At 41.3% G+C, this 14,055-nt stretch overlaps 1 protein-coding gene across 2 annotated transcripts in view; it reads left to right on the forward strand.

Moving 5' to 3' along the window:
- Window positions 1-14,055, forward strand: part of LOC135127253 (semaphorin-2A) — a 917,845-nt gene that overhangs the window by 890,463 nt on the left and 13,327 nt on the right. For both annotated transcript variants that reach the window (XM_064053681.1, XM_064053680.1), the window contains one exon: window positions 5,147-5,209. In XM_064053681.1, coding sequence (XP_063909751.1) covers window positions 5,147-5,209 — 63 coding nt within the window. The remainder of the gene's footprint in view (window positions 1-5,146; window positions 5,210-14,055) is intronic.

Below are 14,055 nucleotides of genomic sequence, written 5' to 3' on the forward strand. Positions count from 1 at the left end.
TGATGAGTAAGCGAGCAGAGACGGGTCGAGTAAATCGGATAGATAAAGTGTCAATATTTGCTGAAAACAAGATCCGATGGAAGCAGGATGCTTAAAAGCTTCGTAGCGAAGGTGAAAGTACAGGATTACAACGTTTTAAACGGAGTTCTCGCCCAAAATACAAGGTGAGTGAATGATTTTACGCTTAAAAAGCTTTCAGCGTCTCGTGCGAATGTTATTAAATACTCTTTCGGCGAAATTAAGAGGTATTTGCAATCTTCCCGTTCATAATTTAAAACAACGGCGGATTTTCGATAGAGCGCGGATAACGGGGGATTAGTTTACGGAATTTCGGCGCGATGTTGACATTTTACCACTCCGACAGCGGCGACAGATGAAATCTGACAGTGACAGTCCCGCAACTGTCAAAAAATATGTTGTGAGTATTTGTTTGTCAAAACTCTCTCTCGGATTATTTTTCACTCGAGTTGCGTCTCGTCAACTAATTTAAGAGAATATTGCTTTTTCAATTTCCTCATTTTGTAGACTGTAGAAACACAGTTGCAGCCCTGCCATGGGGTATCCCCTTTGATTCTTCGCCCCGTGTAACCGTTTCTTGTAGTCAATACACAAAAAGATATTAGCGGTAATGAATGCCTATGATCTCCCCTAGAGCCCAGAGGCGGTCGCCGGGGCGTCTCTATAAATGTCCCTTCAACAAATACAAGCAAAACGTAGGAGTGCCTCGAATCAGTCGATGCCCAAACATTGACATTGGGCCGCCTCTCACGAAGAATGGGGGCTGTTTCTCGATATTCAATTTAATAACTCCACTCCGACTTAGAAATCTTCAAAGTAAACACGGAGGGTCCGACCGAACGGGAGGGATTTGGGCCCCGTAATTAACTGATAACAAAAAAGTTTTAGTGAAAATAACCGCGTTCAAGTGTTTTCCAATTACGAAAGCTCTCCGTCTATTGACGGAGGCATTCGCTCGGAAAACACCGTTTGCGTTTAAATAAATCGGTAATGAAATGCCAATTGGGTGTGCGACTTTTGCTGTTATTTACGTCGCAACGGACGATCGCCGTGGTCAGGACACCGTTAAGTTGCCCGGCTGTGGATAAAATCACACGAGATTGCCCAATAAAAGCGCAGCAAACAATGACCGCATAAGCTCCTGCTGTTTGCTTGCGTGCTGCTAGAAGGAAGCGACGCCAGCGCCTCTGGCGGCGTGATTGATGGCTCCTGACACGTGTTAACTGCCTCATCCTTGTACTCCTTATTGGCCCATTTCTCAAAAGTGCTCTTTCGGATGGAAAGTCCAAAGGGGTAAGCAAAGACGGCAACCCCCAAGTTTTTACTCACCCCAATAACAATAATAACGTAATTTATTCACCTAAAGACAAAATCAAGTGATGGGTCTTAATTAGAAACAATTTGCATGAAAGTGTAATGCTTACCTGAAACTGCGAGGGTGCGAAAACTAACCTGCAATTCCGGAATTTCCACGATTTCGTGCATTAGTCGCCACTAAGTGGCCCACTTGTGTATTGTAGAATCGGTTTTTCAACTTCACTCGTCAGCCATCACACCCGAGCCCGCTCTGGGACTCCGCAACCTAAGAAATCGCTCCCTTTAAACAAGTAAAAAGAAGAGTTGTAATTCACCGTGATCCGAACGATCAACAGCACTTTCGCTTCTGTCGATTCCCGCACATCCCTCCAAGAAACAATATTCCCGAGTTCACGTAACGAGGCTTGTCAAATCGTTCCATAAATTAGTTTGGCCGCCTTTGCGTTGCCACCAAACCGTGCTCTCGCAAATAAATTTTCAAAGGTTAAAACAGGCGGGATTGTTATTGGTGCAATTCCAGCCCGGAGCAATCGGCAATTGTAGCCGAATGACAGCAAACGTACGTAAATTCAACGTGTCTCAAACTAATTAAAGTAGTTAATTCCGTTTCCGGAACAAATGACGCCCATTATTCGTCTCCTCTTGGTCCGCAGAGGCGCCGGGAACGAGACGGTCCCTGAGGAGCAAACGCTTCCCATTAACGTTTTCTACGATGCATTTAAAAAAAAAGCGAAATAAAAAAATCGCTGTTTTCAGGTGCTGTTTGCCGGGATTTTCGCTGCGGATAATTGATCCTGGCGTTGTCATTTTGTTGGCTGGTCGTTAGAAATTCATGAGGGTGGAAGTTGACTGTGCTAATCGCTCGAAAGTGGACTGGAATTTCGTGTCGCTGTAGCTCGAAGATGAAAGAGCGCTTCTTTAATTGTTTTAATTTATGTTGAGTACGGGGCTGCGCCTTTTATCGAACGCCGATTTTTATCCGTGGATTATTAATCAATCACCTATTGAACGACTGTCGCTTGTGACACTACTTTGCCACTAATTGTCTTACGATTTAAAAATTTATAATTTAAGACAGGCCACTGCTATCACACTGCCAAACTTCCTTATCTCTTCGGAGAATTATAGGCTGCAAAGCTTAGAAACGTCGAACCTGAGCACAGAAATTCGATGTCCTATTAAAAAATCTAAAATCGACCTTTCCGTGAAAACTCGTTCAAGCAATCCGTAAATTTCCATCCTACGTATTGATAGCTCGCCCGTACATCAAATTCTCGCCGCGTGGTGCATCCGCGTAAAATCTGCAATTGCCAACGAAGAAATAAAACAACACGTGGAATTTGTTTGCTGGTTCTGATTGCCCGCTCAGTGTTTCTACTCAAAATTGCTATTGGTCTCACGCCGAGTTATTGCTCTATAAATTTTCGAGTTCCATTTTCTCTGTTTATGTGTTATTACAATATTTCCAGGTACAATTAGCTTAAATTTATAGCCAATTAAAATTTAATTCGAACAATGAAAGGTGCTGTATTCCGAATAGCACAATAGCAATTGGCTCGATGAAATCGAGTCTGCATGTAAAATAGCGCGGAACTGGCGACATGTAATCACTTGAAACTATTTACATGAGGAAATTGCGAGCTCCTGTATCCAGTGAATGCGAAACAAAACGTGTGTGTGATTTATTCATTGTTGAAATTTCAATACAACGGATCCGTCAGAAGTGGGTACGGGGACTGTCGTCATTTGCGGCTCCCGAACTGTTTAGCTAAAAGCGTTACAAGTTTAGAAACAATTCTTTCGTCCAAGAAAATTCCACCGTAGCTGTTGAAACTTTTGGTGTTGCGGGGATAACTACTAGTGTCAGTTAGGGTCAATGCCCCGAGGATTCATCCAGAAGTTTGTATCTTCGGCTATATATAGATATAGAATGGTGGAATGAATCAGCATTTAATCCGGGGATAATGTGTTCATCGAGAACAATTGAATCAGCCTTTGTTTTCGTTGACAGTATTAAGAGCTCCGAAAGTTTGTGTAGGAAATTGAAACGTGATGTTTATAAGTGGGTAAAGTAGCGATTATGGAAATCGATATTCCAGGTTGATTAATGTCGATTTGATAGCTGGTCAAACCTTGCCCAAACGCTGTCATTGCCCCGCAAGCCACAATTTGTCTGATTTTCGGCTTAATTATTAATGTGAAAAACAAGCAGTCCACTAATCCCTGGTTGACGGCGAGCAGCCTTCATAAAATCCGTCCCGAGGTTGACAGACAGTAGGAAAAACAACACTTCGGTCGAATTTCCATGCAAACGGCAGCAATAAATCGGCGAGGAGCGCGTGCCAGCGGCCCGTTAAAAAAATGAAAAATGTTTGTGTAATCCATGAATCGACTTCACACTGCAATTCCCCACACCGATTAGCGATTTTCTCGCTAAATTTATCCGATTTGTTGCGTTAATTAGCGTATAAACAATGGAAAGCCCTCGAGCGGTCAGTCAGATTTCCATTTTCAATACGCGTATGTAGCAGTAGCATGTGATTCATGCAGCCCGAAGCCGTGTGGCTGACGATTTATATCGGGGAAAGAAAACTGTTCGGTTGGCGGCAAACAATTCCGCGAAATTAATTTAGCAAATCTGCAAATCCTGCAAAGCTGAATGTAAATTAGCCCAAAGGATAAACATTTCAAACCTCTGACCCGGAACGTCAACACAAAACGTATCCTTTGCTTAACTTTGCTTGACCACTTGATCGAATACTACAATCGAAAACTCACCCCGTAGACAAATATTTAGCCCGCTGGCTGGCACAAGTGGGCACTAGAAAGCATCCCCTATTTATCTGCGACCTCGAGCCCTTCTACTTAACGTTGTGGGGCGAAATTTTTAATTAAAGGCAACAGTTACCGGCTTGTGCAGTCGTTTAAGGAATTACCGGGCGCGGGGGACCTCCTTAGACAAATTCCAAATTTAAAACTCCCAACCCTTCCTTTACGGCCAATAAAAATATACAAGTGCCGAGGTAGAGCCCACTGTATTTTTAAATAGACTTTTTCTCGCCAAAGTAGAAGCAGGTTATAAAGTTTTATGGAATAATGGCCTCTTTTCATAAATGCATTTCGAGTTTTACGAGATTTCTATAGGGGAATTCGTAATGACGGACTGCTGCATCAGCGTACGAGACGTCAAGATGTTCTATTTTACTCTGACGTGATTAAAACGTCCTACTTCATCTAGGGCACTTATTCATAGATGTTATAAATCGTCGTTACAAGAGAAACTACCCCTCGCGTCTAACGACCCTAACTTTGCAATTTTAAATGACATCGCTCCCCCCTCGTCAAGATGTTTAAACGAGTTTAAAACAAATACTCTCGTGCTAGATTACTTCAGCTGAAAACATTTCACTACTAACATCGCTAATATTTCTCCTTTCTTTTCCTTATACCGGTTTTTGATATATTCCTCCATCCCTCTTTCTCCTTTCGTCTCTCTTTCTTCCTTCTCCGTTAGGAATTTGCCCTTGTTGACAATCTTCTCAAATTAAAAATCAAACGTATGATATGATAGGGCCATCTCCTTCTGCATCAGTGATTGTCTTTCCTTTACAAATATATTTATGTAAACATGTCATTCCGCTAACACTAGACTACTTCTAAACTTGAACTAATAGATTTACTTATTATTATTATTATTATTTTTTAATTAAAATTTTTATTGTACATGTTTTTCTACTTTTTCTGGTGTTGTATGAAAATTCTATATTGTATACGCTGAACGGTTTGTCTTCATTACTTTTTTTTGTTTCAGAGGGACGCTCTAAACCTCGAACCCACCAACGTGGCCAGCTGCGTATCCAAAGGCAAATCAGAGGTATGTACATTTAATGTTAACTCTCGCCAAACACGTGTATTTCCAGAGCGATCAAACGCTTTTTCGCCGCTGGCATTTCTTAAGCTCTTGTTATTTCATGTATAACACGGCGTGTACACAGAGTCTGTGCTGCATGCGAAACTATTTACACGACTACACAAGGAACGGCTACAAATTCCCTACTTTTATGCGTCACGTTCCTTCTAAGAAATTGCATTTTAAATTATGACGGGACCTGCAAGATACTCTGACATATCCACACGTCTTGCTCTCGGACGGGATTTAACGGATCTGAATTTCTGAAATGTTTATCTCTTATTTTTCATGAATATGTAATCGAAAAATGGGGAGAAATTCGGCGGTCTTGTGCAGCGATTAACTCGTGAATTTGCTGTTCCGGTGGCAATAAAACACTAACCAGTGTCACTGTCTTGTCAGAACTGTGTGCCACATTTAAGCTAAAGACAAAGGCGTTTACTGAAATTCATCGATCGGTAAAATTGCAGGAGCAGTGGTGTTAGGATCAGCTGCGGCTGCAGATCGTGCAACCTTTTTGTCCGCTAACGTGAGTTTGCGGATTTTGACACTCCTTAGAGATCCAACCCGGAGTGAAATTAAAAACCTAAGACCTGCTACGTGAGTTGTTCAAGCTGCGGCTTTCAGTATTTCAGCGGATCTTTCGTCCCTATCAGATATAGTGTTATGGCTACTTACTTACATTTACCATTTGGCATGATTCCACGTGGAATCGCCTTCATGTAAACAAGCATATCCAATGCCTTAGCTTTACGGCGCGTTTGTCCTTTTCCATCACATATTGATCTTCTTCCATCCGAATTCGCTGATAAATATCGCCTTGTCTGCTGGAAAATTCGGCATAGCTCTTTATTAAAAGCCTCATGTTTGCTGATCGAAACCCATCACTGTCAATGAGATGAGATCGGGCGACAGAGACGGCATAAACGCACGTTGGCGCGACACATTCACTTTCAAGGGGCGTTCGTCTCTCGCTGTTGACGAGGGACCATTTACCCCTCTTCCTGCGCCAGGACCGCTTATCAGGTATCTCTCGCTCTGGCTGTATATTCACTTACTCGTCCCCGGTTCATCGCGGAAACTGCATTCAAAAGCGAAATGAAATACTGTCTGCCGTGGTTTACATTTTTGCCGATAACTACGCCGCGTTAACAATTTTTGCGGCCGTATCGTCACTAATCATTTGTGTTCGGGAGGACCGCACGGATGCGCGTTTAATTTTTTTTGTGGGACGCGCGGAAAAACGGACAATGTGGGCGCTTTCGGAGATTTTCGACCAGCAAAAAATGAAAATTGTATAGGCGATAGACGCGCACACCTCTTCCGGGTCGGTTTCGCCCGCATTCGTGCCAGAAAATCTCTGGTACGGAAATTTGACACTCCGTAATGTTGAAGGCACCAGATTGAAACTGCAACCGGTAATGAAAACAGCATTAGAGCGATAACAACGTGTTGTCACACGATTGTGCAGCGAAGATAACGCCACGATTAAGTCATTTCAACTCTAAACTTCCCATTTGACGATAGTGGACCAAATTTCACATTTCCGTGTGCTGTTAATTTATAATTATACATCTGGGGGCGTTAACGCTATTGTCTTAATGAGATTAAAGGTACAGAGCAGTCGGTTGTGACGTCACGACAAAAACGAGCCCGAGTTCAAAAATTAATATCTACATATAACAATAACTAATATAGTAGATATTTAAAGATGTATTACTGGGACAAAACTGAATCATCGTTTTGGCTGGTGACAACGTGATTCCTTCTTTGTGCGTTTGGCGGATGCGCCGGATTAATCCGTAGCCATCAAGCCAGCGACGGCGTAGCCGTCGAGACAATGCGGACGCATTAGCCTCCTTTGTCGCAAATTAAGATGATGGACTCCTCGCCGAGCCGCTAAGGACCCGTAAAAAGTGCAATCCATCATTTATTTCTTCATCACCGGTGCGTGAGTTTGTAAGCGTCAAAAGCTCGTTCTGATTGACGAATGACATGTCTTTCAACATCGAGCATGATCCAGTAGCGCGACGTATGAATAAAAACACGGGACGTCGTTTAATTCAATAGAACTTGTCACGATAACATTGACAAATGTGGTTTTGAATGGCCGCCGTATGCCTTTCCGTAATTATTAGCCGAGGAGAAACGCAATGCGATATTTAGGTCCCTCTCACCTCCACTTTCTTCGAGTAGACGTCTGCTTAATGACCTTGCTCGGCACAAATGACACAAGATCGACGTCGATTTCGTGTATTTAGCCAAATAAGGTTGGCATTACAAGTTCACGACGGTGTTTGGAGGAAATCGTTATGGATAATTATTTAGCGGGAGGTCTGCTGTCCAAATGCCCTTTTTGACGAATTGGTCCGAGAGAAGCGAAGTGAACTAACTAATCGCTAGTTCGCGTGAGTTTGGCCCAGTAAGAGCACGAGTTGTATTGGTTTTGTAGCGAAATTTGCCGTGTTTATGTTTTCAATATTCGTGGAGGGTTAATAACGCGATGCTCGAGAAGTAATGATAAAAACTCTGGCGTAATTAATTAAGCCCGTGATTGAGTCGCCGTAATAAACCGTTTTGAGGTGGTATTGCCACTTGATCGCACACATAAGACTCGACTTCAATTAGTCCTTTAATAGCGTTTACTTGTTCCTGCTTATTTGACTTTCACTTTCGCTCTCTAATAAGATAACTTATTTTAAGAATCCTTTTATTAAAGCGAAAGTGGCTCTCCTTGTTTTTGTCGTTACAATTAAGGAGATGGAATCCGTGAATATCTCTTTATATTTAATTATGACTTTCGGAATTAATTTCCCCAGTTTACCAAGTCCAAATCCTTAATAATAAAATAACGTATCTGTTACAGACGAAAACTTAATTAAATAAATTTGCATCTCAATTTCGGACCAAAATATTATTATTTGCTAATTGAAGTCTCAATCAGCCGCCGACATGAAATTGAAATTAATTTTGACTCCGTTCTTCTGACCTCATTTGTAATTCAAATGTTGCCCCAAGAGAGAATGCGATAGAACAATGCATTTCTGCGATGAGCAACCATGTGTTTTCGAGCGGATCTCGCCGGAATGTTCCATTTGCAGGAAAGAGAGCCAGCGGACACGAGGAAACGGGATAAAACACGAACCATACACCATGTAAATCACCAAAATACGACAGCATTTATCCCTCCAGTAATATCCAGAACTAAATCAGCGAATTTCCTAGAATTATGACGTACAACAGTGTTTTTAATAACGACTTACTTTGTTACAAATTTGTAGCAGGAACTGACGCTCCGTTATAACCCCGGTTGTCGTGGAGGAACAAAGAAATTTATTTTGCAGCATTTGTGGCGATTCGCCTTTTCAATTGCAACTAACACTGCTCACAAATTAACATCAACATGAACACGAATAGTGAACTAATTAATCTAGTGCATTTCGCACAGCAAGAATATATCAACAAAAACTAAAGTCATTCTGTACACTTAGTTTCACGCCGGAAAAAGCTTACTTATGGTAGCATTTACAAGCATGCCGGCTAGTTTCATTAGTGGCTATTTCAATTATTTCCGCAGAAATGCGCTTTGAGCGTTGTGTTTGTCCCGTGGAAGTTGTAGCAATTTGCTATTCGCTTAGATTGCAGTTTAAATTGCAGCTAATGGATTGCAGTGCAATGTGCATATGTTACAGAAGAGCTCTGCTTAAAACGTGTCATGCAAATTTATCCCATAATAAGGTTGTGTTGGCGCACTGAACACCGACGACTCCTTTTAGTCCTGATGTCGAGTGGATTTGTTTCTACCTGAATTGCACGGCTTACACTAGACGTAATCTGGAACTGCTTGCAATTCAACTGCTTTATATTGCCACTCATGGCAAAGAAGCGGAAGATATCTGATTTTAGCAAACATCGAATAATGCTATTGCTCTCTGAAATGGGTGTAGTAGTTCTCGCGAACCATTCCCTTATCTTGAACTAGAAGTCGTTGAAGTTTTCTTTGAGTTTCTAGTCTGATATTTCGGCTGCAAAGTCGAAAAAAGGCGAAATTCACCTAAATATAGTCCATGTTGGGGATAAATGCATATTGGGTTGCTAGGCAAACTCATCCTCCAGCTGAATCCCCTTGTATCTCGGTTCTAACCGTTGTCTAACTGTCTACCTTATTCAATTGATGTAAGAAACCTGACGACCTGACAGGGAACCGAATAAGAACTTTGTTCAATAACGCAAACAGAAAAAAGCACTACATCGTTGATATAAATTTAAGATTTTGCTTTTTTTTCTCCGTGCCAAGCATCCTGTAATGAGTTTCCACCGGTGGAAGGCAACCGCTTCAACAAATTTATTTAATATTTGTTTTCAACTACACTTCAAAGACAACTTTTGAGAATGTTTCAGACTCGGTGTGCGACCTTAATAAATAAGAAAGCGAAGCTTGTTTTAAATCTATTAAAAAACGACTCTGTCACTAATCACTAATTAAAACTGTCAAGTCACACGATACGGTCTCAGAATATGTCGCCACTTACGCCGTCGCCAATTCTACCGCGAAAATGAAATTAAAAATTCAACCCCTCTGTGTAGAACCTGTGCGATAATGAATGATTTTGGAGTTCCTCGCCCCAAAAATAAAATAAAGGTTCCGCTGCGTTAAAACTTGGGCCCATTTCAATATATCAAACCGACGATAAAGCTGAACATTTATTTAAAATCTTCTTGCGTTTAAAATCTGTCCAGGTTTATCATCCCCAAATTGCTGCTATATTCTCCAAATTGCGCTGTATATTACAATAACGGACTCATACAGGACACGCTCTACACGGAACGTTTTCATCTTTGGCAGTGCGTGAAGTAGGCATCTCGCAATATTTGAAACTGGCGAATTTTCATTTTGTCCCGGCGCATCCGCCATTTTTTTATTTCATTATTATTTTCCGACCAGGTAACCTACGAAATTCGTTTTATCGTCTGTGTACAATTTTCTCTGCAATCATTTTAACATAATACGAGAATTGGGCCCGGCGCATCCGCCGTTTTTCAAATACTGTTTTTAGTTTGGCGAACGTTCCGCCGTTTTCGCGCTTCGCTACACAACAACAAAAAACAAGAAGATAATCAAATCACCTCACAGGCTTTCGAAGCAAATGGTGGATATGACTTTAATCGCGTAACAGCCCCGAGTGCTACATTACCACTGTTTATATTTTAATTCGCCGTTTATCCACCGAGCTGACGTTACATTATCTGAGTAATTCGTGAAGCGTTTTTAAACCACTCGCCTCATTTTGTGTGATGGCGGGCATTTGCCGCAAAAGCCACTCGTTAACTTCTCCCTTTTTACCAATTAACAATAAGCTGTTTACTATAACTCAAGGGCTCTTGCTGCGCAACCCTTTCGCCCTTTTCTTTATTTTAGGCGAGGAAGGCCCGAATACTATGGTTACCTTACGTCATATATTCATGAGTACTTGACGAAAAAAATCTTCATAAAATTCGCCCGGCGCCTCCACCATTTTTGCACTAAAATCATCGGGTTCGTTTTTGGTAGTGACACATCCATAAAAAAAACACTAAATCAAAGTTGGATGCCTTATTTTTAAAATTTCAGTATACTCCGATTTCCACCTAATGTCGATTATTTTTTCTTCAAAACAGCAACAGTTCTTTAGTTGCTTTAATTTATTCCGGAATTGGCAACCCCTCGGGCTCCGTCGCTGTTTCGATTTCCACCTGTGTTTGTCATTTTCGATCTCCCTAATTTAATTTTTGCCAAATTGCTTACATTTCAAAGCGCTGGCCGTTGACATTCGGCCCTTTTGAATGTTTCAAGCTTTGTAATCGTCACCCCATATAGTTGTCAGACTCAATTTCCAGTCGGACACACAATGGCGCATGGAAATAGTGTGAGAGTTTTAACTTTTTAAACCACGGAGGACAAAAAGCGAGGGCTTATTATCGAGTGCGATCACGTACTGCATTTAAACTACACACTTTGGGCTCTGCCTCCGACAACATCCGTTCCGAATGTTACGACATTGGTCCTTACGGAGAGATAACGCAAGGATCGTTCGCGCCGCCTCCCGACTTCCTTGAAAACAACTGAAACTGCACTTTGGCGTAGTCGGTCGAGTTGATGTTTCAAAACTAGAAAATTACTGTTGGCTATTTCATGTCCCTTGGAAAATAGGAGCAAAGCGATTTTCCCCGAGCGTTTAAAACGCCGCGTGAAAACCTCTTACCATAAAATAGAAAAGGACAGCTTTCAGAATGGAGAAGTTCACTGGAAACGTTTGAGGAACTTGATTAGTTTCATAAATTCCGTCTAGTGCAAGGTCGGCCGGGACGTTTTCTTGACGTTTAATTTTTAAACGGTTTTTTCGCTACGATATAGTATTGTAGTTGTAATTTCGTGTTAGCGGCTACATTTGACTTCTAGGTCCATTAAACTTTTGGCATCTAATTTAATCTCACACGAACGTGAATCCTGAACATGAAAAGTTATCCAGTTATCCACTTGTTCTATAAATTTGAACGTGTAACGTGACAGTTTTACATACAGCCTACTTTATATTCTATATAACTTCATAAAACCACATAGTTCATACATGTATGCGAATTTCCACTACATTATTAAATAGCTTCTAATTCGGACGGGAACGTTGTGTCTCGTTCCATTCAGATAAATGCTATTACGCTCAAACGTGATGGCTGATAATGAACAGACGGACGATGATTAAAAATTTGCTATGCGAGTTTTGTTCTCTTCTGCCGGCTTTTACTAGAACAAATCAAAGCGACTCGTTCCGATTTTGCTTTGAAAACATGTATTAACTTCTTGTGGTGAATTAATCTTCGCCAGTTTGAGCTGTAGAGATATCTGACGAGGGTGGAGTGTAACATATACAACACATTACCTCTCGTCAAGTCATTCGATGGAAACATTCGGCGAACGGCGGCAGGATTTCATTAGCCGTCGCTTATACAGGGTGCTCCTGAAAATTGCTATCTCATGCATACCTACCTACATTAGGCGTGATTGTGTCACGGAGTACACAATATACAACATCTCGCTCACTCCGCGAGCTCCGCTTCAATATAGTTCCATCCGTTGCTGAAAAATTGGTTTTCGAATGAATACTGTTCCATTTCTTTTCAATTCCCGCCGATGGAGAACGAATGCAATCCCGTTTTATTAGCGTAAGTGGCGAGTTCGTGAAGTTCTCGGGTCGAAGAGTGCAGCCGTAAGTTTTTCGCCACCTTGTTTATTTACAAGCTTTTATTCTTCGTATCAATTACACGCGTTATTGAATGTAAGACGTATCGCTTCGATTGGCGCGTCTTTCAGGGGCAAACGACTCGTGACGAATAATTTTGCTCGCATAAATCCCTTTTATGAAGCACTTGGGATCAAAGCAGGTGCACTTGGTGGCGTGCAATGAATCTGCTCGGCACTCTATGGGGTAAAGATTAAGCACCGAAAACATACAACAGAATCAAAAGTGACTTGAGGTGAAATGAGCCTTACGTCTTCCGTCAATACGTGCAAACAGAAACTAAAATAAATATAATGCGACACAGCTGAAAGCGAAGGCTCATGGATTACTCCACGATCCGGAAAACTGCTCAAACGAATGAAAAACTGTATCGGTAATGGGCTCGGAATCAAATTGAGACGTACGACGGCGGGAATATCAAACGTTTTGTGTTATTTCTAGGAAAAAGTTTTTCATTAGCTGAAGACACAATGATATGAGCCGGAAATTGGAAAAGTTAAATACGTGTCACGTTGCTGATATTACGAATGCAGATGCAAATGGCGACGGCGGCGGAGGTCGGAATTTCAAATTAAATCATGCTGATTTTTCTAATTTGTTTCATATTTAAATTAGTGATTTTTGTCGGGGCTTCCAACTTTAAATTACTACTGTTCGATCGATTCGCGCTCCAGGTCTGTTGCGGACGATTTGATGAAGGGGCTTTTCCCTTTATGTTTAAATGCCATCCGCAATTTTAATCAATCCATGTTAACTGAATCCTTTGAACATGCCATTAGTTTTTTACGCACTATGACGAGAATATTAAAACCGGCGGAAAAGTAGGGGAATTCCAATATGAAATGCTTGCGGATGCGCTTTTCCCCGAAAATTTACCTCTGCACTATATTTCACTTCATATTTTGGCAAATTTCTGAATTTTAAACTATCAGTCTACCGTCTTGAAGACCCCGACCACACTATAACAACAAAACCACGAGTATCTACGTGATGCTAAACTGAATAAGTCAAAATTAATTAAACAAGATTACATTGTGAATGAATAATGCCGCTCGGTACACACTTCGCTGTGAGAGGAATGTCAGCATAAAATTCCCTTTCCATTTTCGAATCCACGATGACACTTACTTCACTGATAACTTATTCAAAGCATATCAATGTTTTAAAGTTAAATCTTGAACACTGCAAATGACTATCATGAAAATTTTCAAATCAGAATCTATTAAATTTAAATAACAATTTAGTGGGGAAACTATCCAAGAATCCGGGAAACTACAATGTCCGTAGTTCTCCATGAGGCGAGCGAAGTTCGGGACCCGAGCGTCGATTAAACCCCTAAAAAACCCGCACAGCAAAACTCGTCGCTTATTTGTTTATAATAGTCGGCGTTACTTCGCGAAGCGTTCGTTAAAAAAGCCCCGCTGTTGGCCTTTTTGCAATAACCTGCTCCATTTCCCGTTTTCGCCGCTAATTAGACTCAAAAACCTAAACGCTTTTAAATAGCGAAGCAATTAAATGTCAATTCGCTTCCGG

This window comes from Zophobas morio, unplaced genomic scaffold (assembly GCF_036711695.1).
Source record: "Zophobas morio isolate AGI-343-1 ecotype UQ-CSIRO unplaced genomic scaffold, CSIRO_AGI_Zmor_V1 ptg000011l, whole genome shotgun sequence".
NCBI lineage: Eukaryota > Metazoa > Arthropoda > Insecta > Coleoptera > Tenebrionidae > Zophobas > Zophobas morio.